Below are 27,990 nucleotides of genomic sequence, written 5' to 3'. Positions count from 1 at the left end.
CAACAACATGTTAAAAAAAGTTTATTTTACATTATATACATTAGGGAACATATTTCAAAGCATTACCAATCACAACAATAATGCAGGCCATAAATCACTTTAAATTTAGTTTGTTTTTAGTGTATATTATCACAATAAAATATAAAGAACATATACAAAAAAGGAGTCAAATGTGTGCATTCTGCTAAAACTTGGCATTTACATACTCCATTGGAAAATAGCAATCAAAAATACTTCTGATCAAAACTAAGTTCCTGTGATGCGTAGTAACCATTGTATTGTTTGAATGAGGTAGTAACTAAATTATTTTGGCCATGTGTTAACATCCTAAATTGAAAAAAAGAAGTGTGAAAATGGTTATAAGGCCAAAAAAAAGTCAAAAATGACAACGTCTTTGAGCCATTTCCACAATGTGGAATGTTGCTTCTTTTCATCGTGATATGAAACTATTTAGTAAGATGAACAGTAATACTAATTTTTATCCTTGTATACACTAATAATTCAAACACCTATTGCAGTGTTACAGGAAGGTACCACTAGTCTGGGATTGACACCCATCCAGGAAGTATTGTTTTCAAGCATAGAGAAGTAATCGTAAAGAGAGTTTTAATTAAATATAAAAATACAGGTGTTTAACTGGTTTGTTTCACAAAGAAAACTACCCGAGTAAACTCAAGGAAAAAAAGGGGGATCTTTGAAGCCCAAGTCATATCCACAAAGTCACAGCTTACCTTTGTGACTAAATACATCACATCTCAATACGTTGTGCAAACATGAACACCAGTGTGTTGCATCAAAATTAAAACAAGATTGTAATCTGATTACAGCCTTGGTTACAATTTCTAAAAGTTAGGATTTATTTGTATTAGTAAATTACATATAATAAAATACAATAGTGTTGTTAAATGAACTATATTTGTTGCTAGCATCCCACTTTATAATAAACACACGACAAGTCCTTAAAATAGTACCCCGATTTCATTTTTGCATCCTCAGTGACTTTTACATCTGTACAGGTAAGACACTTGTACTTAACAGGAGGACTACTATCTACAGAAAGTCAGTGTAGGTCTTCAGCACGAAGTTTCACTGAAAAATACTGCATATGTACAAAGATTACATAACAGTAAATCAAGCACTTCCGTGGTATCTTAATGCTTATGTGTCCATACCACAAACAAGTCTCGTCTTTCTCTCATGCCACAATAAATTATAAAGTAACTGAAGTCGGGTCACTGCAGCTTTTGTGCAATTTCAGCCAGCCATGATCGCCGCAGCAGGAGTGCTATCTTGTCATGGTGAGCTGCCGTGCGCTGTTCTCAGTAACTGTTCTCATGCCCTGCCAGGATATACAAATTGCTGTTGGCTGTTGGGTTGTCTGTCGGCCTACTCTCCAGCACCACGACCCTGAAATGAAAGTAAAACAGCAACAAAGTCAAGTCAACCTTAGTCTGCCCCAGCCACTGGACACAATAGATGACCAAGGTTCAATCTTTTCTGATTTTAGCTTTTCCCTTAGCCCATGTAAGCTTTCAACAGTCCCTACATCCACAGAAACTTCCTTCCAAGTCCCAGAGAGACAAAAATTTGTGAGCTGAGAGAATTCTCAAAGCAAGCATCGTTATATGCAGAGTTTTCTCTTGTACTCTTTTCTTGCCACCCGCTTTTGGCCAACATTGGAGACAGGACACAGGGTTAGCTGGATCTCTACTACCACTGCAAAGGCCGTAAGGGATATCCTGCATCAGACTGCTCTCTTCAAAGGAGAGAATTCAGCAATCCAAAGTCAATTTCACCAACTATTTGAGATGTTTAATCAGGCAAGAACTGCTAAAACTGCTCAATGGAGCAGGGTGTAGTTAATTCTCCACAAACAACCCCCAAAATCCAAACCCAGCTATTGTGGATTCACCCCAAAAAAGGTTGCTTGCTTCAAAACTAATGCTCTGCTAAATGTGCTCCACAAAGGGAATGACACCTCATGCCATGAGGGATTCCCGACTCGCTAGGAGAAAATAGCACGCCAGCTTTCATCACACTGGTGCCAGGCTTCTTGGCTTCTCAGAACCCCAGTTCCTACGAACTGCCTAGGAAATGATGTGTTACTGGCAAAGGTTTCACAGCTCAAGCACAAAATTCGACAGACCTACAACCAAAACGAGGTCTGAAAGATTTGCAATTCGGCTTCATCGCAGCGTGAAGTCTTTAAACATGGTCTCTGATTTGGGACACTATTAGCGTAGGATGGAAATAGACGGAACAGTCCTTGGAGAAGAGGACACTTTTCTCCAAGGCAATGATTTGCAATGTCATGTTCTATTCTGAAGCCAGGCTTGTTTTTAAAGTGAGCTGTGCTGTCTCTCAACACCTGAGAAGTGATACAATAAAGCCGAGCTCCACGCACACCTCACTGGCACAGGGAGAGTAAAACCCTCAGGTCAGAGATGAGTATTGCTTACAATTACTCATTACCAAAAAGCTACCAAGTATTGCACATAAGGGAGAATCCTCAACCCCCAGCCAGCAAAAACTGCCATGAGGTAGGCAGCTGACAAAGCCACAGCACCATTTGGTGCCGCTGATGTTCGAGGTAATTACAGGGCTGCACACCAAGCTTGGGCAACCAGAACACGAGGAAAGCCTCTGGTTGCTCTGAAGCTTATTGGTAGTGCCACAATGCGACAAGAAAGCACGTTTCCTGCAAGTGGCAGAGGACAGGCAATTCTCCAAAATCAAAATGTGGCTTTGCACTGCACACGAGTATGTTACTGGTAAAACCACCATGTCAGCACGCGCTCCCCAGAAGACAGAACATCTGCTGCTTTCATGGCTGTTAAAGAAGTACAAAGTTCGACAGCAGGGCAGAGAAAGTTGAGGAAGTCAGTGACACTCCTAAAATAGCAGTGACTGACTGGGCAAGCTTATATCTGATGGGTCAGACAGCCACAGCATTTGTGTCCCACAGAAGAAGCACCAAAGAACAGCTACGCTAAAAATTATGAAGAGCTCTTCAAGAACTGGGCTGTCTTGTTGAGAGGACAACCATCAGAGCTCCTTTCTGAGGGAGAAAGCAAGACATCTAATTTATTTATTTTCCCAAGAGGGAGATACTGATGAGCTACTGCAGCAGAGCATCTGAAAGTAAGGATTTCAACAGTTAAACAAAGGAATTATGGTGCTAAAAAGGAAGACACTCCTGGAGATTGTAACTGTAGCCAAGTACGAGCTTCCTATTACAGCCCAGTGCTTCTGGAAACCCACAAACACTTTAAGAAGGATTTTTTTTTTTGAAGAATAAAGTAAATTTAAAAGGCTGAAAGGTGGACATGTACACAAAAGAATGAGTAAGATGGCTAGAAAAGGAATCACAAGAAACAAGCAAAGAACTTCCACAAGGTAGGAGGAAAACATTATTCTTCTATTTTAGCATGCCACGCTCGCTTCTCTTCATACCTGTCAGATCCCAGAAGCCTGAATATCCTCGTATTATCAGAAATTTCTTGTGTGATCTAGACAAAAATAAGACAAGTATTTACATGTAACGTACACTTTTTTATTTTTTAAATCAAACTAGAGAAAATAATTGACTATGACTGATGTTACTCATTTATTGCTCATTTAAGGTAGCTAGAGTTCAATACAACTGTAAGTCTTGAACAAGATGTAAGTGGTTTTTGGTGGTGGTGGTTTGTTTGTTCGAATTCCTGCCACGTTATGCGAGTTCCTTTGGTAGCAACTGCAATCAACAGGCTCAGCACAGCACCCAAGCTGCTACTGGCGCAATTCTCTTCACAGCCATGATCGAAATAGGTACCTGTGAGGGTGTCATTTGTCTCACCCTACAGCAGACATTTGAAATGGGTCAGGTAAGTGACACAAAAAATACCTATGGTTGAAATTCTGAATCATAACAACGATGCAGGAAGTTCATATTCTGAAATCCTGAACAGGGAAACAACCGAACTTGTGGCACTTATGCCCACTGTGTAAAGAAAATACAGTATTTGGACATTTCAGACTAGTGCAATAGAGCTTTGTATACGGCTGGTGAATTGTATTTGAGATACACCTTTATGATGATATGAATACCAAAGAAAACAGCACGTTATTAATTCAAATCAACCAAAGTGCACTGCATACTCCGAAGGATATCAAGTCATACTGTGAAAGGGAAGCAGTATTTACAAAGATCCCTTTCTACACAGACACATTTCATGTTTTTGAGGACAGAAGAAATTTTTCTCTCCTCCCCAGGTCCTAGCAGCATTAGCCGACTTCATGAATTCACTTCTGGCACTGCAAACTCAGAAAAGAATTTTAATTCACATCACTGAAGTTCCCCACTTGAAGTAAGTCACTTCCTGCTTGCTGTGGGGCTGAGCCTGTACATTTTGGCCCAAATTCCGAGAGTCTTGTCTCAGAATTTAAACAGTTCCTTGTTGTTTAATTCTTCCCAATCAATCAAATCAAGCCACTGTGGAATGTCACAGCTGTGGAATGAAAAGGTGAAGCAACTTTACAAGTAGGTGAAATTATCCTCAATTAGACCGGCTAATGTTAGACTAGAGAATCTCCACTAACAATGTCTTCAAAGATAAACGTGCTGCAAAGTCAGGCTGGTCATTTATTTTTATTCTTTTTTTATTTTTTTTAATTACCTTAGCACACAGTACAAAAATATTCGCACTAAGTAACAAATGTACTAGTACAGCCAGGAGAGATAAGGAATTGAAAAAAGCTTGAGAGCTTACCCTATGTATGTTCTATGGAAAAAAATAAGTTTTGGGTGGCTGTCCTTCTGACAACAGCTCAGTTCTGCCGTCTGTTCTTCATTTAGGTGCTGGCTTTGGCTTGACAACAACAAACCAAGATGACAGCGTTCCTTATGGTTTATATAAACAATATAAAGCATCCATTTGTGCTGCAGCACTCTGGGGCACGTCCTCTCACAACTGGATCAGAGCTACTGAGTGCCAATGGGTGGAGTAATATGCTGAGCCTTGCAGAATGCTGCTAGCAGCAGCCTGGGGTTGGAGAAGTGCCTAGCAGCATCATCTCCTCCTCACGGTCTGTGCTAACAGCAGGGGAGCTGCAGCTCAACGTTATGAGTTCTTGGGAAAACGACAATCGCGCCTGGTGATCAAACATGCGCAAACTCCACGAAAAGCATTTGTACATTTGGAAGTCAGAAAGCAGTCTGACTCCAATTCCTGGTCCGACTTGCCACAAAGAGCAGAACTACTGTCAGCACAGATAAGGTCAGCTGTGGCTTTGTGCAAATAAATGGAGTTGTGTAACAACACCGAGTATCTAAGTTTGGCATGGTGTGACTGTACGTGTGCATTAAAATACAACTAGTCATAATGAGCTCAATCTCTCAGCAAATGTGACACTGATGAAACAGCTGGTTAAGTCTGCAAGCAGTCTTTAATAAACTAAAAGGCTCCGGAAAATCCTGCAGAGCACAGTGTTTTCACTCACACCTGGTTGCACAAAGTCTGCAGCAGGAAAAAGGGAGTCGTAAAGGTATTTACAATGGTTTGACACAATTTCTAGACATTGTTTAAGTGGCTGAAAAAAGAGACTGCACAGAATTTGTAGAAAATAACCTTTACATCAATCTCTCCAGACGGAAAAATTATTCTTCTGAAAATGAGCACTAAAATCTTCAAAGGACTCCAAAGCCAAGTAAACATGGAGGATACAAAAAAATACCAAAACAAAACACCACAAACAATGGGCGACTCATTCAACACTTAAAGCTCAGCACTGGAGCATGCAACTACTGGCAAAGCCCAGATTCTGGTATCCATCTTGAGAGGCTAAGGGACTACTAAGGTTGGTCTTCCAAGCAATTAAGGCGGAAGACGACTAATGTGAACAAGAATTAGGCTCAGATACATTTTATGGCAACTCCGCCAGGTCTCTTGTTGCTTTCTTGCTTTCTACGTTAGACTTGACAGTGACTCCTGGTACAGCTTCGTATCAGCCGGGGCCTTGCAGCATTCCAGCTCAGCTCACTTCCCAATTAGAGAAGAGGCACCACTCCATTATTTCTGATCAGTTCATGAAGCTTCCTTTCAAAAATGTGTGGCCCATCTAGCAGAAAAAATCTTGACCCATGCTAATTTGTTTTGTTTGGCTAGATTCTCCACTGCTTCCCCCTACCTGTGCAACATGGGCATCTTATCCCACCAAGTTACAAGGACAGCATCCCCAACTCAGCTAATTCATGCAGCATTCCATCAAGGAAGGAATAAAAGGTTCTTGGTTCTCAATAAATACTCCAACATTTAAGGTTTCCTCTTTGGAACAGTGAGTCTAATTAGTTTGTAGCTTACGATATACACCTGGAATGAGACTTCACCTTCCAGGTCTCATGTTCAGAAGTTACTGAAATGTTTCAATCTTTTCATGCATTTCTCTTGAGCTTGACTTATATTAAAAACCAGTATTTGAAGCAAAATGCAGTACTCACCTCATTTGATCTAAAACTCCTTCCTTGCATTCCATGTTTCCAGAATGCTAACACGCTGTCCTGTAGACAGACTAGTAACAAAAAACAGTGGAATCAGTTTTCAGGCATAATGTCAACACTTCCAAGGCCAAAATCATATGGCTGCAATTTCAAAATGTGTATATACATATTTTATCGTATTATGTTTATGCACACAGACTTATTTAAAGACCAGGGTTTAAAAATATTCTCACCCAACTAGAAGACCTTTCTGTCTGATATTTAGCCCTAAAAATGGTCCTCTCATGAAAAAAAGGAACATTCTTCCATTCTAATACTTGCTGAAAATACACATTGAGCTCCAGCATAAAAGTTACAGGCATACTGCAGTGATATTTTTCAGTCACCAAGCATCTGTTGGTTAACACAGTCTTTATGCAACAGCTGAGCAGAGCTTTACGGAAACCTCTACCTCCCAGCCCTTCCCGTTGTCACACAAACACAACCACACGACAGCCACCTGCATTCGAACCCTGTGAAAGGAAACGGGTCCAGGGCCTTCCTCAAAGACAGAGGCACAAGCATGGAGGTCCCTAAGAACAATCTGTTTCTACCTGCATCCAGCACCCTGCCTCTGTCAATCAGGGCAGGGATGCAGGAAGTAGAGCAGAGCTCTTTGGAAACACTTGTTTGGCCAGAACAGGACAGCAGCAGCTCATTTGTGATGAGCAGAGGCAGGGCTACAGCACGTGCAGAGGTACTACCCACAGTGAGCAGCTTCAAGTCCATTTACTCCTTCCTTTCCCCCATTCCTAACCAACACAAGCCATAAAAAAACATTTTCCATGTCAGCGTTTTTTGTCCTTTCCTTTGAGTTTGTTCGAACTACCTGAAACTTTTAAGCTTCTCCTCAGGAAGATATCCCTCCACCTCTCTACTATTTTTGTTCTCACTGTTCTTCCTTTTCTGGTGCTACCCCCCACCTGCGCACACATCCTTCCTTGTCCCTCTCTTCCCACTGGGGCTCCAAACTATTTCTTCCACACAATTCCTTCCCCATATCACCTAACCTTGGGTCCCTCCTCTCATCAACTCCACAGCCTGGAACTAGAACTGCCTTTGCCTTCCCAACAATCTAACGCTCCCCCCACAACCCCCTCCGCAGAGCTTCCCTGTTCAAACTCAGCTTTCTCCTGCCCTGGTGCTCTCATCTCTTTCCTTCCCTAATCCCTCAAAACTCTTTACAATCACTGGGAGATTTGCTAGGGCAGGGTGAGGATTTTCTCCATTCAGTAAGCTTACGCATCCTGTAGATGCCTCTGAGACCATGAAAGCTCATATGCAATGCATTTTCCAGCCTTTTGGTTTGAGGCTACAACAGAGAAAGGGCTGCCTTCTCGTCTGCCTCTCTGTTTGTGAGAGTTAACTTCCTCAGGACTTTCACAAGCTCAAGTTTTCAAAAGCAGGTGATGTAATTCAGGTATGTAACCATCTGAAAACTATCAAAATGGATGTGTTCTGTCTTTCACAAACCAAATTCAGATTCTTTACAAGAATACATAAACAATGCCAGTTGTTAAGCGTGACGTATACACATTTTTTGTTTGAGCTGCTTTATAAAAATGGACTGCATGAACACACACGCAGAATGAGTTGGCCATGCGTGAGTCACAGAGTTTAAGCAGGCTGCGTTAAGGTTTTCCATGCTGAAGGTCTCCATCATATCGCCAGACTATTCAGTCTCATCAGGGAAGACTTCAGAGTTATTGCTCCCAGAGAAGAATGTAATGCAGCATGCTGAGCCTTTCACTGAGCCTTCGAGCTCCAAGTGAGCATGTGATAATGTTTTGCATACAGAAGACTTGACAGTTATCAAGTAATTCTGTGTTGTGATAGTAAATAATTTAATCAAATATTCAACACTAATAACGAAAACCAACTTACCTATTGATTCAATTTGGAAGTCAAACGTGAGCTCTGATGACAGCTTGCGGCTGGATTTTAACCTGCCCTGCAGATTCACTATTTTTATGCAGCCTAGACAATAAATAGGATACATCAACAAAGAATTATTTTTAAATATATGACCTAATTTGAAGACATACAGTATGCATGCGCATGCGTATGTATATATTTTGTTGATACTGAAACTTACAATCCAAACACACCAAAATGGTATCTCTCTCCAGCTGTGTTACGTGTACAACACTCGTCTCTGTAGTGTCTATAAGAAACATGAGAGTGTTAGTTTGTAAACTAATTTACCATGAATTTGAAACTCAAGTTCTAGAAGTTGAAACAATTTAATGGGTTAGTGTGTTTTTATCTACTTGAAATAATCATCTTACCAGTGACATTTCTCTTCTCTTAGAAAGGCATGTCCACTGATCCAACTTGTTGACTGTGATGAGAAAACTGAAGCTGTAATATTATCAAGTATGGACTTAATCCAGCCTTTTTTGAGCCAAGTCACAAAAGCAAACTCGTGTACATTGTTGTTCTTTTGTTCTCCACTGGTCTCATTTAATATTGCTGTTGCAAAAAAACGCATACATCTGAGGTTTTTCACACTAAATCTGAATGCTGTTTCAGTCCATTTTTCTTCTGCCTTTATTTCTAAATCTTGCTAGGGACTTTTATAATTCTTGCTGCTCTTTTTAGACTTTCCACCCCCAGTTATTAGAAACTGGTGGACAATTTCTTTCTCCAAACTTTGAAAGGAAGTGTTACCTTCCTTTCTTCTGGATTACAGCTGCAGCAGTCTTCATCACAGCAAAAACAGGGGGATCTGACCCACACGTGATCAGTGGACATGTCAACTCAAAAGAGAAGTGTAGTTGGGTCCATTTGTTTGCTAACTTTGGAGTTACACAAAGAGCAGCTCTTACTAACTCCACATTGCTGCCAGTGATTCTGTAGGCATTCTTTCATACAAAAAATAGAAACTCAATAAATCTGTTAGAGTTGAGAAATTAGAGCATGTTACCTAAAATACATAATGAATTCCATGGTACTGTTGAGAACCAAAAAACTCAAGGATGATGGCAGAAGCGTGCTCCTCGAGATGGCCTCTCCATCTCTTTTTTGCTATTAGGTGTCTTGGAAGGTATACATTAACGACCTTAACCAGTTTTGAATGCGTGATCTTAACCAACAGTGGATATAGCCATGATGAAAGCATGCAACAGAAAGACTGGAGGATATACACCTGTGCAAACACATCATGTAACGTGGAAATATGCACTTCGCTGGCTGAAGCTAACAGGAGAGGGATAGGAAGGGAAGAAAGCAAGCCCCTGTAGTAAGTCTCTGCCAGCTAATTGTCTGATAAAGATATTTTTTTGAAAGAATTCACAAACAAATGCCAAATGTCAAACACAAAAATATTTGCGACCATGTGGTAAACACTTTCCTCATTAAAAAAAAAAATAAAATCTTTTTGATTGCATTATCGCCCTCCTGCCAGCAGAGGACAGGAAAAAACCAATACAACATGAGGGTTTAAATTAGTGTTAAATAAATAGAAGAAAACAACACAGACACAATAAGGGAAGATACAACTGACTCAAGGAAGCTTAAGAAATATTTCTGGAAAGCACAAAGCAGTGTTAAATTACCAACATTAAAAAAAGGAACTGGGAAGGGATTACTATTCTTCTATTTACATACTGATGAAGACAATATTGAAAGAAGAATGACAACAAGATGTTACGGTTCAAAGAATTTCCCCTCAGCATGCTATTTTTATTGACTCCGCTGGAGTCACAGGCACATAAATATACATGAGCTTGAAAATAAAACGCACCAACTCTGATGTAGTAAGTGCATTAATCGGCCATCCACTGATCACTTTGGTTTTGTACCAATTCTTTTAATTGTGTCACTCTGACATATCCTTTTCAGCAGCAAGAAAGTCAGCAGGCATCTTTCCAATGCAAACTACTACTTAGTGAATTCCACAGTATCCAATTAGCCAGATTGATACACACATTTATGCCAGCACAGGGCAACATACAAATTCACGGTGGATCAACACAGATTCTATGGCTGATAACAACTAAGTTATTTACTGCTTCTAACCCTGCAAGCCGTAACTGGGGTTGGCTCACTACTGTAGCTATGTTTAGAGAGATCCTTGCAACTCTAGAAAAATAATTCTGAGCACATTTCCTTTGCAAGAGCTTCTACTGTTGCACCAAAGGCGGCTTCCTTACTTTTACAGCACCCAGACCAGTGATGGACAAGTGCTTGGTTCCCTGCTATCAGTGGCTCTAGTTCTTTTCTCATTCCATAAACATCAAAATAGAAACATGCTCCCTCCCAACAGAAGGCTGACAACACCATTTCTGACCTTACCGGCTTATTGCAGGAGAGCCAAACCACACCCTACAGTGATTTTGAAAGAAATAGCTCAGAGTGTAATTCTATTAAAATCTATTAAATAAACAAAAGTCACAGCGGCAGTGTAAATCACAGAACAGCACAGTGGCTGAAAGTCAATTACAGACTTATTTATGGAAATGCGAGAAACCACAATTCCATCCTTGAGACTAACAGGAGTCCAATTGGTTCAACAGTAGAAACATTTAAAAAAGAACAAAAACAAAAAGCAAGGGTGCATATACAAGCAGGTACGTCCAGATACCCCTTTAAACAAAAAAGACTTATCATGATCACTCAGCTTTAATGATTTACCCATTAGTTTTGTCAAAGGAAACTACCTTTCCAGTACTTCAACTCTAACAGAAGAGCAAGGAACACTTCTGAATGCAATCACAACAGCATGCACAAACCTGTTTCTGTAAACCATGAAGAGGTAGAATTTGGGTTGACAGTCTCAAACTTCACCACCTGATTGAAGTCTCTTCCTCTACTGACACCGACACAAACTAAAGGGAATTCCTGCTCTGGAACTACCAGCATTTCAAACAATCTCAGTGGACAAGGTACAGGAAAATCTATGTGCTAGATTAAGAAACAAAAAATATGTATTAGAAGGGAAACAAGTTTAGTTCCAGTCGCTATTAGCTATTTAAACCATACAGTAGAGTTTTATTTTGTATATTTTATAACACTTAGTTTACTCCTTCAGATAACAGTATTAGACAGATACAGAAAGCCTCAGTTAAGAAAATTAGAAAGTCTTCATGCCGATTTGGTTAAAATAGATGGGATGCCTTTCATCATGTGTGCTCTGTGCTGCTGCTCACAGAGGACAAGAGTGCTATACCCAGGACTGTCCCCCTTAGATAGGGAATCTCCAAGCTATTGCTTCCTCTGCTGATTAAGTCATAGCAGCTGCCTCTCATTAAAAAAAAAAAGAGTGCACCTTGGTTCCATCTCTTCTGATGGTGTCAAACAAACATTTCTGGGCACCTACGGCATCTCAAACCACAGAACATTTGGCTACCTTCTCTCTGGTATGGAAACAGGCCCACTTCTAACCCCTCCATTTGGCCATGCCTCAGTCTGCAAGCCAGAGTTTTCTATTGTGCAACTAAAAGGCAATGCTCATGCAAGGAGGGCTTTGTTCTTCAACTGAAGTGCACCACAAAAGAAAAAAAACAAGGTTCCTATATACATTTTGAGTCAGTAAATGCATATTGAAAATAGCTTTTCAAATATCTGCAACATAATTAAACAGAAACTGTGAGAAAAGTCAATGCATGGTAATGACTCAGTTATTTACTTATTTAATGTTACTAAATAACACAAGTAATAGCCAATACTTATTCATAACAAATCATTACAAAGACAAATAGAAATGAACATCAGAGCATTTCACCTTATTGCAGCATTACCTTGATTAACATGAATTTTTGCATTGGTTCAACCCATTCTAACAAAACAATGCTAGACTGTAGTGCTCCACAAAGGTACTTGTGGCCTGTGTAGGGATTCCTCACTGCCAAAAAAAGAAGAGGTAGGGTACATTAGTATGCTAAGCAATTATAAATCATAAACAATTTTCAGCTAAATAACAGTCCATACATTTCTGGAAAATAACCCCTCCCATCCCTACCCTAATCTTTCATGAAGGGAAGCTGCTGAAAAGTCAACATCTATACTTAAAAAATGGTGGCAGGGAGCATGCTGGAGCAGGGGCTGCCTTTCCATTGGGCACGAACAGCAAGCAGCTGGTGCCAAATAAACCATAACAAACAACTCTCACAGGAGAGCTGTGGCATGTTTCACCACTTCAACTTGAAATTATATTGTTTTTTGTTTTTTGAAACAGTAGATGGGATTTACTACTTCAGACAATTAATAATAAAAAGGGGAGTCACAAACATTTGAGGTATCGTGCTCTAACACGTTGGTTTGCTTAAACTCTCTCCAAATTATCACGAGAAGCTATAAGGAATGGCTTTTTTGATGAGACAAGGACAATTATCCATGAGGAACTGAACAGCCACTGTCAATTGAGAACTGCTCAGCTGCCTTTCAAGCACCACAATGCTAAGTCTGAAATCCACATACTGTATTTCTGATTAGCACTTCTTGACCAGCATGAAATACAGTTTTAAAGTGACATCAGTTTCCATTCGACTGCTCCATTTCTATTTTTTGTCAGGGTTCAATTTAGAATTGTAAAAAGGACAATAAAGTTGCGAAAATTGGGCACTGTGAAATCTGGAATTTTACAACTTGAATTCTACAGTAATGACAAAATTTCACTCCCTAATGGATATGCTGGCACTACTTAGGAACAACAAGCATTACTTCGCACCTTGTACAATTACATCTAAAGACCAGATGTTAACTTGCAGTAAACTAACCATCAGCCAGCCACCAGGCAATTAACAACAGAGCTCAAATAACAAGTGTCTAACCCAGTACTATGTACATAGATGAAAAATGCTCATGCTACTCCACTGCCAAGAAAATCCACTGGCATCTGAAACACAAAAGCTCAATGTCATTAACCCAAGTTCTCCTTCACCATCAGTCAAGTCAACTGCAAAAGGCAGCAAACAGCACTTGGCATGGCCCTCAGTAAGGCTGAACTCAGCAGCAGAAACCACAAAACAGGCAATTAGCAACACCTGTGAGCAGGAGAAACAAGACCAGAACTTCTGGTCTTTTTCTGCCTCCTATGGTACTGCTGCTTTCCCCAGGCCAAAGGGATCCTCATGCTGCCAGCAGGAATGGAGACTCAGGCTGCACGTAGAAAGCAGGGCAGTAGGTGGGGGATCTTGCCCCTCAGACCTCTCTTTTGCAGCTGCCCCTGTTACAATCACAAATTCCCAGTGCCCATCGTGCAAGAAGCGCTCCAGGCTTATTAGGTTGAGCTGTCTCTGAGCACAACAATGAACTCGCCTTCATCGTGCCAACCCTCATGGCACTCCTGTTAAATCCCGTGCCTGGTAGTGTAGAAACCATAAGATTACAGAGGAGCATACCACCATGTCCCTCATTTAACAGAGTTCTCTTAAAACAAAGGGGCTCTGAAATGAACTTTAAGTGTCAGAAAGCCAGCGCTTGTACCTGCTCTGATCCCTGCCTCTCCACACCCCCCAGATGACATTCACACCACAGAGGAGGGAGAAGCTGAAGTTTTCCTTTCAGCATCCATTAGCATTCACAGCTTGACTAGACGCCTCAATTAAGGCAAGGCCCAAACGTACACAGTACATATCATTAACACCCCACCACACCCTGAAGGATTTGGATCCCAGAAAGAGACAAGTTTTAACAGGTGAGCTGGGCAAAGGAGTGATAACAAACATAGGATGTTTTAGCAATCTTGGGGAGATTCTCATCGGGATAAGCAATAGATGCTCACCCACCACTGAAGATCTCCTGTCTAACTCCTCACACCAAAGACTGGATTATGGGACACCAGATGAAACATTCCCAGGGATAAGAATTTACGAGATCATCCACAGCTACCTTTCCCCCCCTTTAAAACATTCTTAACACACCACAGCTTTAATTCTTCAGTAGTTGGCACTCTGAATGCACTATGGAGTCTTCAGGGACTGTCCCCAAAGAACTGAAAACATTATTTGTTTTTATAATCCAATATAAATCATTGCATCTTCCACTAGTAAATCAGCTTACTTAACCTGACAGTAAAATCTTTAAGTCACTCCATCCATGGAGATTAGGTTCTTCCTGAGGGCTAGCTTACATTTGACATGCACTCTGCTTCCCTGCATTTTCTTGAGAAATACCTTTATCTTCAAAAACAAAGACAAAAATGAGCAAGTTTTCATTGCCTAAATGCAAGGATTAATAGGATGAGGTCACTGTCTGCAGATGCATAGTTTCATAATTACAGAAAAGCCTCTTCTCCCTTGACCTCCAAAAACTGACACAGAAATCTTAATACTGCCACCATTTGTGCTTCTTATTGGCATTTATTCTGCAGATCTTTACTTACCAACACAACACTTCTGACACCATTTGGTGTCGGGAATTTTTGTAGACACTGCAAACTTCCTACAAGATAAACACAGAATTATCAATCAACTACAGCACCTGAATAAATTTGCTTTTCAGAATGTTGTTGCAGTGAAAATTGTACTTGTCCCCCAGGAAAGTTAAACATTTATTTATCTCTTCTCAAAACAAAATGCCTAGAACACACAGTGTGATCCCACCATGAAGCACTGAGATGCTGCTCAGTTATCCAGTGTTATGAATGCAGTTAGAAGTCAACCTGTAACTTGTTGCATCTTGTGCTGGATGCTAATACAGGTAACAAAATCCATTCTTGTCCCGAGGACATTACAGTTCAAGACAAGACATGGGGACTTGGAATGTGGAAAACTATGTTGTGCTGGATAGCTTGCTGGACTGCTGTCCTCGCAAACTCACACCTTAAATTTTTATGAAAGCTTTTCATAAGCAACGCAGCACAAGTTTCAAGAGGAGGTCTGAAGAAGGACAGGAAGGCAGCTTTGTAAGAACTCTCGTGTAGGGGACACTCCCTGAGAAATGATGAAAACTATCCGATAAGCTGGGGAGATGGTGTTAATTTGCTCGAAGTAGAAATCAATGCTTCTGAACTGACTAGAAGACTACAGATTGTATGGAGATTGCTCACAGCTGTAAAATAGATGGTAAAAATAACTAATTTGACTGATGCTGCAGAAAAGATGGGAATAAGTGAAGAGATAGGCAGATGCTGTGGTCAAAGCTATGAACTAGGAAAATACTTGCAAAGCATTTCAAATGAAGCTTTCCAGAAATGACTGGTAATGTAGTAGGACTGAGCAGTGTAAAAACACTATAACCACAGATTTTGGCTGGAGAAGTCATGAGAATCTTGAAAGGACCAACTGAAGGACACTCAAAGGAATGAAGCTGGAAAGGAGACTTACTTTTTACCTCTGAATACTTGTCTACTAAGTATCATACGTTGAGTTTAGACCATTTTGCAGACAACCATACTGAATCTCACATCATGACTTGGAATTTTACTTTGCTTTACATTTCCTCTATAGAAAACTTTGTTTTTAGTTTATCTACATTATTCATGTTGCACTCATCACCATGCTATCTAGGAACTTGCTGCGGAACATACTTTGTGGTCTGATAGGGGAAAAAAAAATGCTTTCCTACATACTTCAAATATAATTCTGGTAGTCTGCCTGGCTAAGGTTGCTATCCTGACGCCTTACAGCCAAAGGATAAAGCAGGAGAACGGATTATCTAAATGAATCTGTCGTGCCTTTGAACAACTGGCTTGGCACTCGCACATTCAGGTTGTGCTGCATTTTTCTTGGGATGTGACAGGACTGGACAGGAAATTTTCTGAGCCTTCTGGAACTTAACTGAGGAGTCATTCCAGGCTGAACATAGTCTGAATTTTTTCCACACATGATCGTTGTAATAATTACGATCATCAGTCCACTGCTGATAAAATCCTCAAGCCAAAGCCACCTCAACAAAGTTAGTTTGGAAGAGAAAGAAACAGAACCATGGTGCAGGCACACAGAAGACAACATTTCAAAGTACAAATTATCTCTTAGGTAATAAGAATTTAGCCTCTAGGAAGAGCACAATTTCTAGATAAGTGTTGCACCTATATGTTTGTAAGTGACTGAACGAGAAGCCTTTCCTGAATCTGAAAATTAAATGTTAATAGGCTGTCAGCAGAACCAAAGGTAATCAAGAATCAGGTCTACTATAATACAATTTGCTAATAAAAAAGCCTATTACTTGAGAAGATCCAGTGATTAACTATGCCCTCTAAGAACCAGAAGTTTATCTGCAAACTAGATTAATGTTACTATCTCTTCCTCTTGAATTTGAATGGGCGCCTAAGGCTTGCTTGTTACCCATTGTACCCCGTCTCTGAGATTTTGCATGCTCTTGGTGGTAAATAAAGTTGGAGGGCCTGCATGTACAATTACTGAAGGCATCTGGGGACACAAATTTCCTTGTAATACCTTCCATCCTCACCTGCAAATGACGTGCCAATGATGAGTGTCAAATCCGTGTTCCACTTCTGTTTTCCCCAGCTTTCAAAATAACCCATCAGCCCATTCCCTTTGGCATAAGAGTCGCCTTAATCATCTTGACCTCCCCCCGCCCTTTTTTTTTTAAACACAGTAAAGTGGGGAAATGCACTTAAGTGCAACTATTTTTTTTAATAGAACAGAAACAGGCTGCCCAGAGCTCAAGCAAGTAACTAACTTAAGATCACCATTTCTACTTGCCTGAACTATCACAGGTACAACACTAATCTGAGATGCTGTTTCACAAGGACAATCATGACTTCCCATGCTAGACTATGCTTGACAAGAGCCATACCCAGAAACAAGAGGCTTCCAGACAAGAAGGTAAAACGTACTGAAACTCAGTTCTCTGTTAAGAGCATAGTCACATCTTGATTTACATGGAAATAGAAGTCTAAACTCTAACACCCATGTGAGTTATTTATGGCTATGTGTGAACATGTGAATAGAGTTCCGAATTATTTGGGATTCCCAGACTTCCACAGGCATACCCTGAACTCCTAGAATTAAGATGTTCTGATATTACCTGATGATGCATACTTACCTGGGAAGTATTCGGTCAGGGAGTTTATGTGCTGGAATAGCAACAGGTAGCTTTTGCATTTGCCTTGCATAATCAAAGAGTCCTGGCAGATTATGAGAATATAGCTGAGAAGCTTTACCTGGAAATTAGAAAAAAACACTTCAAATACGAAAACAAATGGATACCAATACTACCACTCACAGGTGGCAGAGCAACTTACCAGATATTGATAACAAACAATTGTTCATGACATATAACCACGTACACCTTCGAGGAAATAGCTGATAGGGAAGAAAAAAACATACACTCAGTTCAATAAACACAAAATAGAAGCACATTAACTCGATCAATTAATGTCTGCATAGACAACAGGACAAAACTAATATTGACTTGCTTTTTGTAGCAGAAATTAGCTTAAGCCAAACAATATTTACCTGGATTCCAGAGTTAATTCTGAGTAAATCTTAGGCACACACACTATATTTAACATACACATTAACATTTAGACAATTGGAACATTTTGTATTCAGGTCTTCAAGTATACTATAATTAGCCCACAGTGTCATTATAAAGATCAATCCATCCTTTTTCAAAAATTTTAATAACCACCAGCCTTTCTCCTTCAAAGGAGAAACACTTAACAACATAAGCTTCAGTAAACAAAGCATGGTCAATAAACTAAAGCCATTCTAAAGCCTGTAGTATTCCAAGTGTCTTGAAACAATTAGAACTGGCACTTGAAGCGACTCTCCATCTGCATATGGTTACACGTTTCACAGAAGTGATCAAGGAATGCAACAAATGGTCAAGGCAGAATTGTTATCTGTCAAATTACTAGACACAATTAATAGAAAGAAGGGGCTGAAACTATCAAGACATCTTTTTAGAAAAAAGATAAAAACAGTATTTTTTCTTCCTTCCTCTCACATAACTTCTGGAGCTTGTTGCCACAAGTGTTCATGGAAAGGGACAGTATCAACAGTGTAAACGAGGGATTATACATACTGATGTCCAACAGGCCCATAAATGGACACGAAAGCAAACAGGCAGGGATGTACCCTCCAACATGCCTAATTCAATGCCTGTAGAGACGTCCAAGGGGACTGACTGTGAGGGGACATCAGAAAGTGGCTGAGCTCATGGGCATTTCCTATTGCTGCTGCAGGAAACAGACTATTGCACTAGACAGATCACCCAGAAATATTTTACTTTTTATTTTTTTTACTCTTAAAAAAACCCGTAATCTCCCTGCTGGCGTATTATAGAGATTTGAAGAGATACGAATTTTAACTGGAAGGTTTTTCTGTAAGAGTGTGAGATCATCCTGAAGCTGTACTGACTCCTGGAAACACGTATTATTTCTGCTTTGTCCATTAGCAGAGTGAAATGAAGTGGAAAATAACCAAGAACACTACTTTTGCTTTTACAGTGAATTGTATCAGACCTAGAGAGTAAACAACAGTGAAACACAGGATTCAAAAATACTATTGGAGTTCAAGCCCTATTGACTGCTATCATAAATAAGGATATAACAAATGGTCAGCACAGAGGGTGCACTTTCTATTCCTGAAGTCTTCTCATAACCTAAACACTATTAAAAAAATAGCAATATTCTAACAGCCTGACAGTATCTAAATTTAACTTGCACATTTGATTGATCTTCTGTAGTTGCATAAGCATATTGTGACTCAGTGGGTTTGGATCTGGGGATTAGAGAAGAACAGCAGTACTTCAAATATGCAGGTTGATTAGGCTGCCACGCATTGCTCCAGTGACATGACTGGTTGTTTTTACTAGCACCTCTTTGTGTCTGCAAGTGCTTATTAAAATACTTAAAACATCATTTGACAATGCACTACAGAACATGGTACTTAAAGAAAACACGGATGGATATGAGAGCATGAGTTTCATTTTACCTATTCTCCATTTTTGCCATTTTTCAAAAACTTGGTTGGTCTGTTTGGCTTGCAGGAATTATTGCATTAGTGATATTCCTCAAGGTATGTTTTGCAACTGAAGTGAAGCAGCAGATAAGTACCTGAGCTAAGTTTTAACCAGCTAACTCAAGCACCAGTATGATTATGGGTTACATGGGGCTCAGTGCAAGCTACCTAAGCCTCCTTCTCAACACAACAGACATCTCTACAAAGTCTGGACCCTGGAAAATGAACAAACACCAGTGCCTCCAGCTTACAGTGTGAAGGCTGTCCTTGCAAATTCCTCCATCTTGATGGCAGATGCATAGCTCCCTAAGTTAGGGAGAAGGCAGGAAAGAAAACAAGTCTCTTAGAGATTAATGAAAGAGCTGGAGAAGTCACCATACAGAAAAACCTGCAATTGGCATTTCCCCCTCCCCACTATACCCTCAAAAAAAGTACTATTTATCAGATTCTGCAAAGACAGTTTTAACTGGGATTCAGTAAGTGAGTTTCATCAGCAAAACTGTTTTTAAGATTGAAAGAATGGAATCTAGTTTTTAAAGGATCTTCTCACTTCCCTGTAGCCAAAACATAACGCTTGGTGTAAATATCCTATCTTGTAAAATAACTTAAAAAAAGAGACCTTCATACAAAACATGTCAAGGAAATTCCATACTATTGGACAAATCATTTAACTCCAGGATAATATAGAAATATATTACATTAATGAGTGGCTAAAAACTGTCATGGATGGTGGTGGGTTTTTTTGCTTCTCTGTTTCTTTTTTTTTTTTTTTTTTTTTTTTTTTACAGAAGTATCAAACCAGAAACATACCTGCTCCATTGACGTTTCATGAAGTTCATTGAGGTTCAGTGTGTAAATGCCTTCTTCTGCACCAAATATCAAGTATTGATCTGCAAACACAAAACAAATCCAGCAATACTGATCTTTAATTTTATTTTATTTTTTTTAAATAAGTGTATGCAGCACTTGACCGAACTTTTGTCAAAACTAGACTAAAACAATTGCACACATGGAAATTAACCAACATATGATAGTTATGGTGTCTGAAAATATAATCTCACCAAGGAAGCTTAAATTTATGAAGCTGTTTTAAGACCTAAGAGTGGTGGTTTTTTGTTTGTTTTTTTTTGTGACAAACTGGGAAGAAAAAGCAGCTGTAATACAACTACAAGGAAGAATTGACTGAAGTATTGACTGGAAAGTTTTCACAGTACTTTAGGGGTGCCTCACTTCTTGAGCATGATTCACCTCTTGTTTATTGCAATGACAATGGAAGTTAATTAATACCCTTGTTTGCATTTGGATAGCCAAACAAGGCAGGCATCTCATATTGAGAAGGTGTCAGTGGAAAAGACTGACTTTCACAATTTCAGTGTCTAAAAAAACCCAACACAGTCTTTTTTTTGCTTACTGGCTCTGTAGCACGTCTACATAGCCTATAATCAGAAGGTGAAACTGCAGGTAGTATGAGTACAGTGTTACCAATTATCCTTTTTATCAGGCAATTTAATAAAGCACTAAAAAGATACGTAAAAATTAAGAGATGCACCAAACTAACCAGTACAACTAGGAAGATTAGGGGGAAAAAACAAACAATAAGTAAATGATGAGGTAATAATTCTCAAGTAGGACCTCTGGAAGTCAGATTTTTTAAAATAAATTAGGAGTGATATTTTTCGGACTACAATGCTGAGAAGAGCTGGGTCACAACCAGAAAGATATTTCTTTACCTTTAGTTAACATGCAATTTATTCTTTTTTAAAGTTGAAAACTGTGCCCCATATACTTCAGTGTAATTTAAAAAAAACACACTGTACTTGAGACAAGAGTGGTATAACTGAAGAACTGCTTACATAAATAAAGGTACTTTAAAGGGAATAGTTGTACTTATCTAAACACTCCTGAAAGCCTAGGAAAGGACAAAATAGGTAAAATAGATGGGACATACTACCTCTTGTATCTGGATTTATCCATGATGTTGCACAATGAATTTTTAGTGGACAGCCATTGAAAACCTTTGAAAAGCAAGCACCCATCTGTAGAAGTAAAAATAAATAAATAAAGATCCACAACACTTCTAATGGGATTATTTTGATTTAAAAGTATTAACAAGTTAAGAGTAGCTTCATTTGCCACATGGAAAATAATCTTATCCAGACAACATGCTGGCAAATAGAATTTTTATATATATATATATTTTAAGTGATATTTTCTTTGTCCATAAAACCCTTCTGAACAAACATACCAGGATGAGCATTTCTGAAGCAGCTCTTAAATTACTAGTCTAAGCATGTACTTACTTCACATGAGAAACCTGAAAAAGTTCCTGATTTCTGTGATTTTACGAACAGTCTCAAGTGAAGCTTTATTCTTGCCATACTTCACAAACATGAAATAAAACTCTACGACATGCCACAATTAAAATCTTTGTTTTGGATTTCCTGTTCATTGTTCTGAGTTGATGTATTTACAGTACTGATAGCTACCTGAAGGAAAACCCCTGGTAGAAGATTCCATTCCTTATTTAGCATAATCCTATGTTTGCCATAATCAGTTTGCCTGCTAAATAAAAGACTTGCATAGTATATTGCAGCCAATCTCTCCATCCTCCCCCTAATGAAGCACTAGTACTTAAGGACATCTATAAGAATAATTAGTAAATTTGTATCACGATGACTGAAAAGCTCCATCCTTCCCTGAACATCACAGTAACCCACCCTATTTTGTTAGGAAACAGACCTGACTGACAGTACAGTAGATAACAGAAACTGATACAGTAGAAACAGATAGTAAAGTGAAATGTAACTATTTACCAAAAGATGGGCAAACATAGAAGTCATTCCTAAGTAAGTGTTTCCGTCCCAAATATGAGCAGACATCATATTTATGCAAAGCTATATATTCTATAACAGGGCTATGGAATGACAACGTTTTCACTTTCTGTCAATGCTTTGTGAGTTATTATTGACCTATAAGTGAATTAACAAATAGCTCTCTTGTCAACATTTCAACAATTTCTTTTGTTAAAATTCTGCTGAGTAAGAAAGTCTGCACAAATTTCAGTACCTTCTGAACGTAGTTTAGTGTAAAAAAGCAAAGAAAATAATTCAGAATTAACTGTTTAAAATTAAAAGCAGCAGAAATTAGAGCCCTCTTTGGGGTTTGGACATCCATCTCTCGCGTCACTATTATGAAGACCATGAGTTGGTCTGTTTTACTATGGAAGAGAAAAAAAAATCAATGGGAACAGCAAAATGTGGAAGACACAAAGAGAAGTGGAAAGACCTCAGCACTGCTAGTATTGCTGCAGAAGTCTCAGTACCAAGGAGGGAGCTGGCTGCTCACTAGAGAGTGAGTTGATCCTTCTGCAGACATAAGAACATCAGTAAGAGCTAAGACACAGATGACAAGACAGGAGAATGAGAAGATACTGACACAGAGCGACCTCAATGTACTCGCAGCTTCCATGTTGTCAAATCCCTTGGCAGCAAGGAGATTGAAAGGGGGATATCATGAAAAACAATAAAAGGATTTTTGGAACTGTTTATGGAAGCCTCCTTCCAAGCATGCAGGACACTGAAGGCACTCAACTGAAAATTCATCAGATGACACTTGAGGTTCTGATCTCTTGGAGAAAACGAAGCATTTCTGCTGCTCTGGTCAGCAGCTAGGCAATTCTCCTCGACCCTGTTCCAAGCACTGGAGAGAGATGCTGTGGAGAGAAGCTACTGCTCACTGTTAACACCTAGCTGAGTTCTGCAGCATGAAGACGGCTAAGAAAGCTGAAAAGGGTAGAAAACAGAAGAGACCAACCACTTTCCTCTGGCCTTTCTCAGCCTTGATCTCTGAGAAGCCTACAGAGCCAAGATGCTGCTATAAATGCTTTAGAACAGCAAACAGAGCCTGAGGGTATCATCCATAAATACCACACAAATCCCAAGGATAGAGCTGAGAATCAAGCAGAACAAATTATTAAACTGAGTTGCCGGGGCTGAGGGGGAAACAAAAACACAAAATAAAAGGTCAAAGCGAGGCAGCTTCAACTGCCTGCTGCCATGGAGGCATTCAAGTCTGGAAGGAAATTCAGGAGGCAAGGCGTCCCTTCAGAGGTAGTAGCTAATGCATCTCCCCTGAACTGCAAGCCATCCAAAAATAGCAGAGGGCAGGAAGGGAAAAAACAAACAAACAAAAAAAGAACCAGACAGCCAGAGCAGGTTATTAAGAAATTTGAACCAAGTCTCTCAAATGACAGATGACCATGCATAAATACCATTATAGAGTCCCAGAACATCTCGCTACTTCAGAGGGCACTGAGAAGCAAAACACTTTGTGCCACTCTGCAACATGCAGGTTTGCAACCAATTATTTGGCAGCTGATGGAGACAGGAGGTAGAGAGGAGAGTGAAAGTACCAGATCAGTCCCTAATACTTATCAGGAAGGTTAGAAATAGCTAATTATACATAAAAGGCAGGATACGATGAGGGAAAAAGAAGAAAGGGGAAAGTTTCTAACCCTACCGAGGACCCAGCAGAACCACAGAATTAATAGCACAAAGATTCAAGAACATGCCGAGGGCAGTCAAACACCACGGACTCATCCGATCAGCTGCAGAAGTTCTCCTATTCAGTTAGTTTCTTTTACAGCTCCATTTTATTGGCAGCTGACAGTCTCTGAATGGCCTGTCCCTGCAGTTTGTAGCCGGAGTACAACACACATGACTTCACACTTTGGGCTATTAGACTTTCTACCCTTTTTCTAATTCCAGTCACCAGTTATCTTCTCCCTCCCTCCCCATGATGTGATTCAGTTGTTTTCAGTGCCAGAAGTACCTCAAAATTGCTATCATCCACTAGTTTCACATACACACACCTGTGCATTTAGTTTAGCACTGAGTTTATTAGAACAGGGTTGACCTCAATAACCAACGTTAAATGTATCAAGAATTTGGAGCTCTGCAACAATCCCATGCATTTATGCAAGGTATTACAGCTCTAAGAAAAAGAGGCAGGACTTCTGCCTTAACCCTTCCTACTCCTCTAAAGTAGTTAGGAAGCAAAAAAGAGTATTATCTGCCCTTGTGCATCCTTGTAGCTATTTAATTTTCTTATGTAAAGATGAGAAACTGATCTGGCTTAGGAGTAACGTACCAAAAGGTTTGTTTAAAAACACCTTCCCTGGCTCCCTGCACAACTACATGAATGCACACTCCAGCATCCAAGGAGGAGAATGCTAAAGGCAGAAACAAAGGATCAAGAAAAGGGAGAGACTAGTTCTTCTGATGGCAGAGCTGGCTAGAAGCACAATGACAAGTTCACACAGGTAATACAATGAAATTCTACTTTGCTTTACATTATGAAGGTGCACTTATGTGACTGTAGCCAGTTATTTCCAGCCCTAAGGCATCTATGAATGCTACGTTCAGAAGTTCTGAAACCTACAGCTGCACAGTATGAACTTAGTGCTACTTCTGCAATTCCTGAGGCATCAGCTCCTTAGATCCCACAGGAAAAGACTGATCAGTAAGTACATCCAGTAAACTTGAAATTAATTTACTGTCACAGAACTCTCATTTACTTTTACATGTTGCAAACAAACCAAAAAATTTCCAGAATTTACTTAGCACAAACTCAGCTGTGAATTCTGAAATGCTACACCTGTGGATTAACATTTCCAAGAGATACTTTTACACTTATTTTTCCTAAATTTTGAATACAACAAATATTTAGAAAGTATACTTTCTCAGGTTTAGTAAGAAAACACGTCCTGCCTTAAAGATACATTTGTATGTCTCAGTAATACTTACATGTACTTTAGGTGTGGGAGGAAGGCCATTACTAATTGGTTTCTGAAAAGTAAAAGTTAAAAAACTGTTTATACTCACAAGTGTACACATGCATGGACATGCATATTATCTCCCCACACTACAGCAAAGCCAAAATATAAATGTATATTAAAAATGTACATTGCTGTTAAAAGCAGTTAATAAATAATCAAGCATAATTACATTAACAGAAAATAAATACACACAAAACCCTCCCCATAGATTTTTTTTTAGACAATAAAGATTTCTGTTGCACATTTGTAATAGAAGGCACCTCCTGGGACACATCACCGTGTTCAGTGTCACATAACAGATCTGAAATCCACAGCAGAGCTTTGTCTACACTCCTATTTTTGAGCATGAGGTTGGGCTACAGACTTTCCTTCTAACCTATACTTCCTTCTTTCCGTACAATTTTGCTAACCACTCCTCCCCTACTGACCACACATCCCAAATGAAGAATATCATCTTCCTTTGTTAAAACCACTACTATTGTTCCTTAGTATCTCCTCATTGAATAGCTGCATAATCTCTTGCACAGCATTCTCATGTTATGATGCTTGAAAGAATGCTATATCCAGTAATTTAAGCAATATTCTAGCAACTGTTCAACTGTTCAATAATTCAAGCAGTGTTAAGCTCTATCAGTCGGTACTAAACTCATTGTTCTATATCAACATCAATTCCTTCTAGTAACAGCACACTTCTGAAGAAATAGGTTTTACAAAAACACAGTGAACTTTAAACATCCAATTTAAAAGGCCAGGTTCAATGCAGTTCAGGAAATCACACCTTCTGAAGTATTACGTGCATTACTGGCAGTTCCTTAAAACAAAACAAAAATGTTCACTAGGTAGCTGACCTATTTCTCCTTCAGTTCTCTCAAAAGCACTACATTTCAGTCTCATCCTTAGAAAAAGCCACCAAAGGCTGCAGTTTCAGGTTTTCTGAAACAGGGAAACTTGAACAAGCTTCCCACTCTCATCTTATATTCCCACTTCCACTTCTACATAACAGTAATGAAGTGACCACTCTGGAAGCCATGTGCTGCTTTGATTGAAAGAAAAAAAAAGTCACTTGGAAGAAGAGAAAGGGATGAGGAATATTCCCTTTCTTCAGCCCACAGCTGGATCAGATGGTGTAAAATTGCATTCTCTCCAAGGATGCAACTTCACATGAGTATATAGAGCTCAAGTTTGACACTGCATCTAAGCTACTAAACCCTGAAACCTGGTACTCCAAATGCCAGTAGGCAAGCAGCTCAGGTATCTGGACAGCCCTCCCCAAATTTAAGTTCATCTTTTTTCTCCCCTGAACACCCAAAAAGCCGTATGCATTCACTGGGATAGGAGGACTCATTTGGGAGCAGCCCTGATGCAGCTCCTTTCTAGGAACGGCCAAATCCTCCAGCAAGCCATCAGGTGGCAGCATATTCCTTCATTTCCTCATTTGCTTCTGTAGTTGTTACTCAGTACAGCACAACACATCTCTTGCTGGAGCTCCCTCTCATTAGATGCCTCTCAAATATGTGAATATAAGCAAGCCTTCTATACCCACAATTATTTTAGTTTCTACTGACAAATACTGACTCAAGCTTCAGCATAAGACTGTATCACAACTAGATGATCTAGCAAAAATGTGCTTTGAATCAAGTAAACAAGATGCCATCCAACATTATTTCTACTCTAAAAAGCACGCTTACTCCTTTCTGTTGCTCATTTAAAGCAGCTGAGACATTAGAATAACATCTAGAAGCTTATATACCCACCAGTATTTCTTTCTTTTCTCTCCTTGAAAAATTAGTGTCTCTGTCTTCATTGTGTTGAGGTGGTGATCCTTCTCTTTCACCATTTAATTGTACAGAAGTGAAGCCATTACCTAAAGAGATTCAGATTTAGAAATGCGTTCTACCTTAAACTGAAGAGCAGCCTAGCCTAAAAACAGTTTTGAAGGGCCAAAATTTCTGGACATGTCATTTTTATCAATGCAAGGACATGATCCAATACCTTATTTCTAAAGCATTCATGTTCCCCACACATGCACACATAACCATCTATAAAGGCACATGCAATCTCAGCCCATAGTGGTTGCTACTTAATGCAACAAAGCCAGCGTGGACAGAGAAAGGGATGCAGTCATGGCTATGAGGAAAAATGTTCTTAAAATATCTAAACAGCAGCCTGGATATAGCTAACAATTCAATTACTGATTTTTAGTTAGTAGCCTAGAGGCATTCCTCAGCACTAGATACTGTATCTACTAGATACAGTAGATACTCAACTAGATACTTGAGTGTTACAACAAAAGATGTAACACAACTGCAGTAATAAAGATACAGCAAAGAAGATCAGTGAGATACCAAATAAGAGCCAGACAGCAAACTTGCTTAAAACAAGCCAGCCTAGTACAGCACTCAAAGCATTAGACCTTAACAAAAGCATCAAAGGAACAGCCTGAGCAAACAGTAAATAAGCACTACTACCAGGTATACTGCCTAACCCTGTTCACTACATATAAAAATTGAACTTTGAAAGCAGAACTGTAATCTTGACGTGTTTATGGATACCAAATTACCATAACAGTTGACACACAGGGCAAGAATCTGAAACTTACACACAGGAAAATGTTTATTCCCTGTGACAATCTCAGTATACAACATTACGAGCATGTTGCTTAGAAAGGCGACTACGTCACCACTGATACCAGCAAGGAACTGTGTCAGTGGCTTTACTTGAAAGTACATTAAGAGTTTCAGTATGCATTTTTTTTTTTATTA

The 27,990-nt window shown here is 39.5% G+C and overlaps 1 protein-coding gene across 6 annotated transcripts in view; it reads right to left on the bottom strand.

The window, feature by feature from the left end:
* Nucleotides 1-8: 8 nt before the first annotated feature.
* The window catches only part of MAP4K3 (mitogen-activated protein kinase kinase kinase kinase 3), a 79,429-nt gene continuing 51,447 nt past the window's right edge, over nt 9-27,990 (bottom strand). For 4 of the 6 annotated variants that reach the window (XM_027453468.3, XM_027453465.3, XM_027453467.3 and 1 more), the window contains 14 exons: nt 26,983-27,092; nt 25,197-25,238; nt 21,344-21,428; nt 20,203-20,282; nt 17,670-17,730; nt 17,471-17,588; nt 14,844-14,902; nt 12,259-12,362; nt 11,251-11,422; nt 8,613-8,681; nt 8,402-8,494; nt 6,479-6,549; nt 3,454-3,509; nt 9-1,407 (listed from right to left, as the gene is read on the bottom strand). In XM_027453468.3, coding sequence (XP_027309269.2) covers nt 1,320-1,407; nt 3,454-3,509; nt 6,479-6,549; nt 8,402-8,494; nt 8,613-8,681; nt 11,251-11,422; nt 12,259-12,362; nt 14,844-14,902; nt 17,471-17,588; nt 17,670-17,730; nt 20,203-20,282; nt 21,344-21,428; nt 25,197-25,238; nt 26,983-27,092 — 1,208 coding nt within the window. In that variant the 3' untranslated portion in view covers nt 9-1,319. The remainder of the gene's footprint in view (nt 1,408-3,453; nt 3,510-6,478; nt 6,550-8,401; nt 8,495-8,612; nt 8,682-11,250; nt 11,423-12,258; nt 12,363-14,843; nt 14,903-17,470; nt 17,589-17,669; nt 17,731-20,202; nt 20,283-21,343; nt 21,429-25,196; nt 25,239-26,982; nt 27,093-27,990) is intronic. The other 2 variants (XM_072035341.1, XM_027453466.3) reach the window with 1 other exon arrangement.

The sequence above is a fragment of the Anas platyrhynchos genome, chromosome 3 (genome assembly GCF_047663525.1).
Source record: "Anas platyrhynchos isolate ZD024472 breed Pekin duck chromosome 3, IASCAAS_PekinDuck_T2T, whole genome shotgun sequence".
Lineage (NCBI taxonomy): Eukaryota > Metazoa > Chordata > Aves > Anseriformes > Anatidae > Anas > Anas platyrhynchos.
The sequence above is the reverse complement of the archived record's forward strand: the minus strand, read 5'-3'. Positions and strand labels throughout refer to the sequence as shown.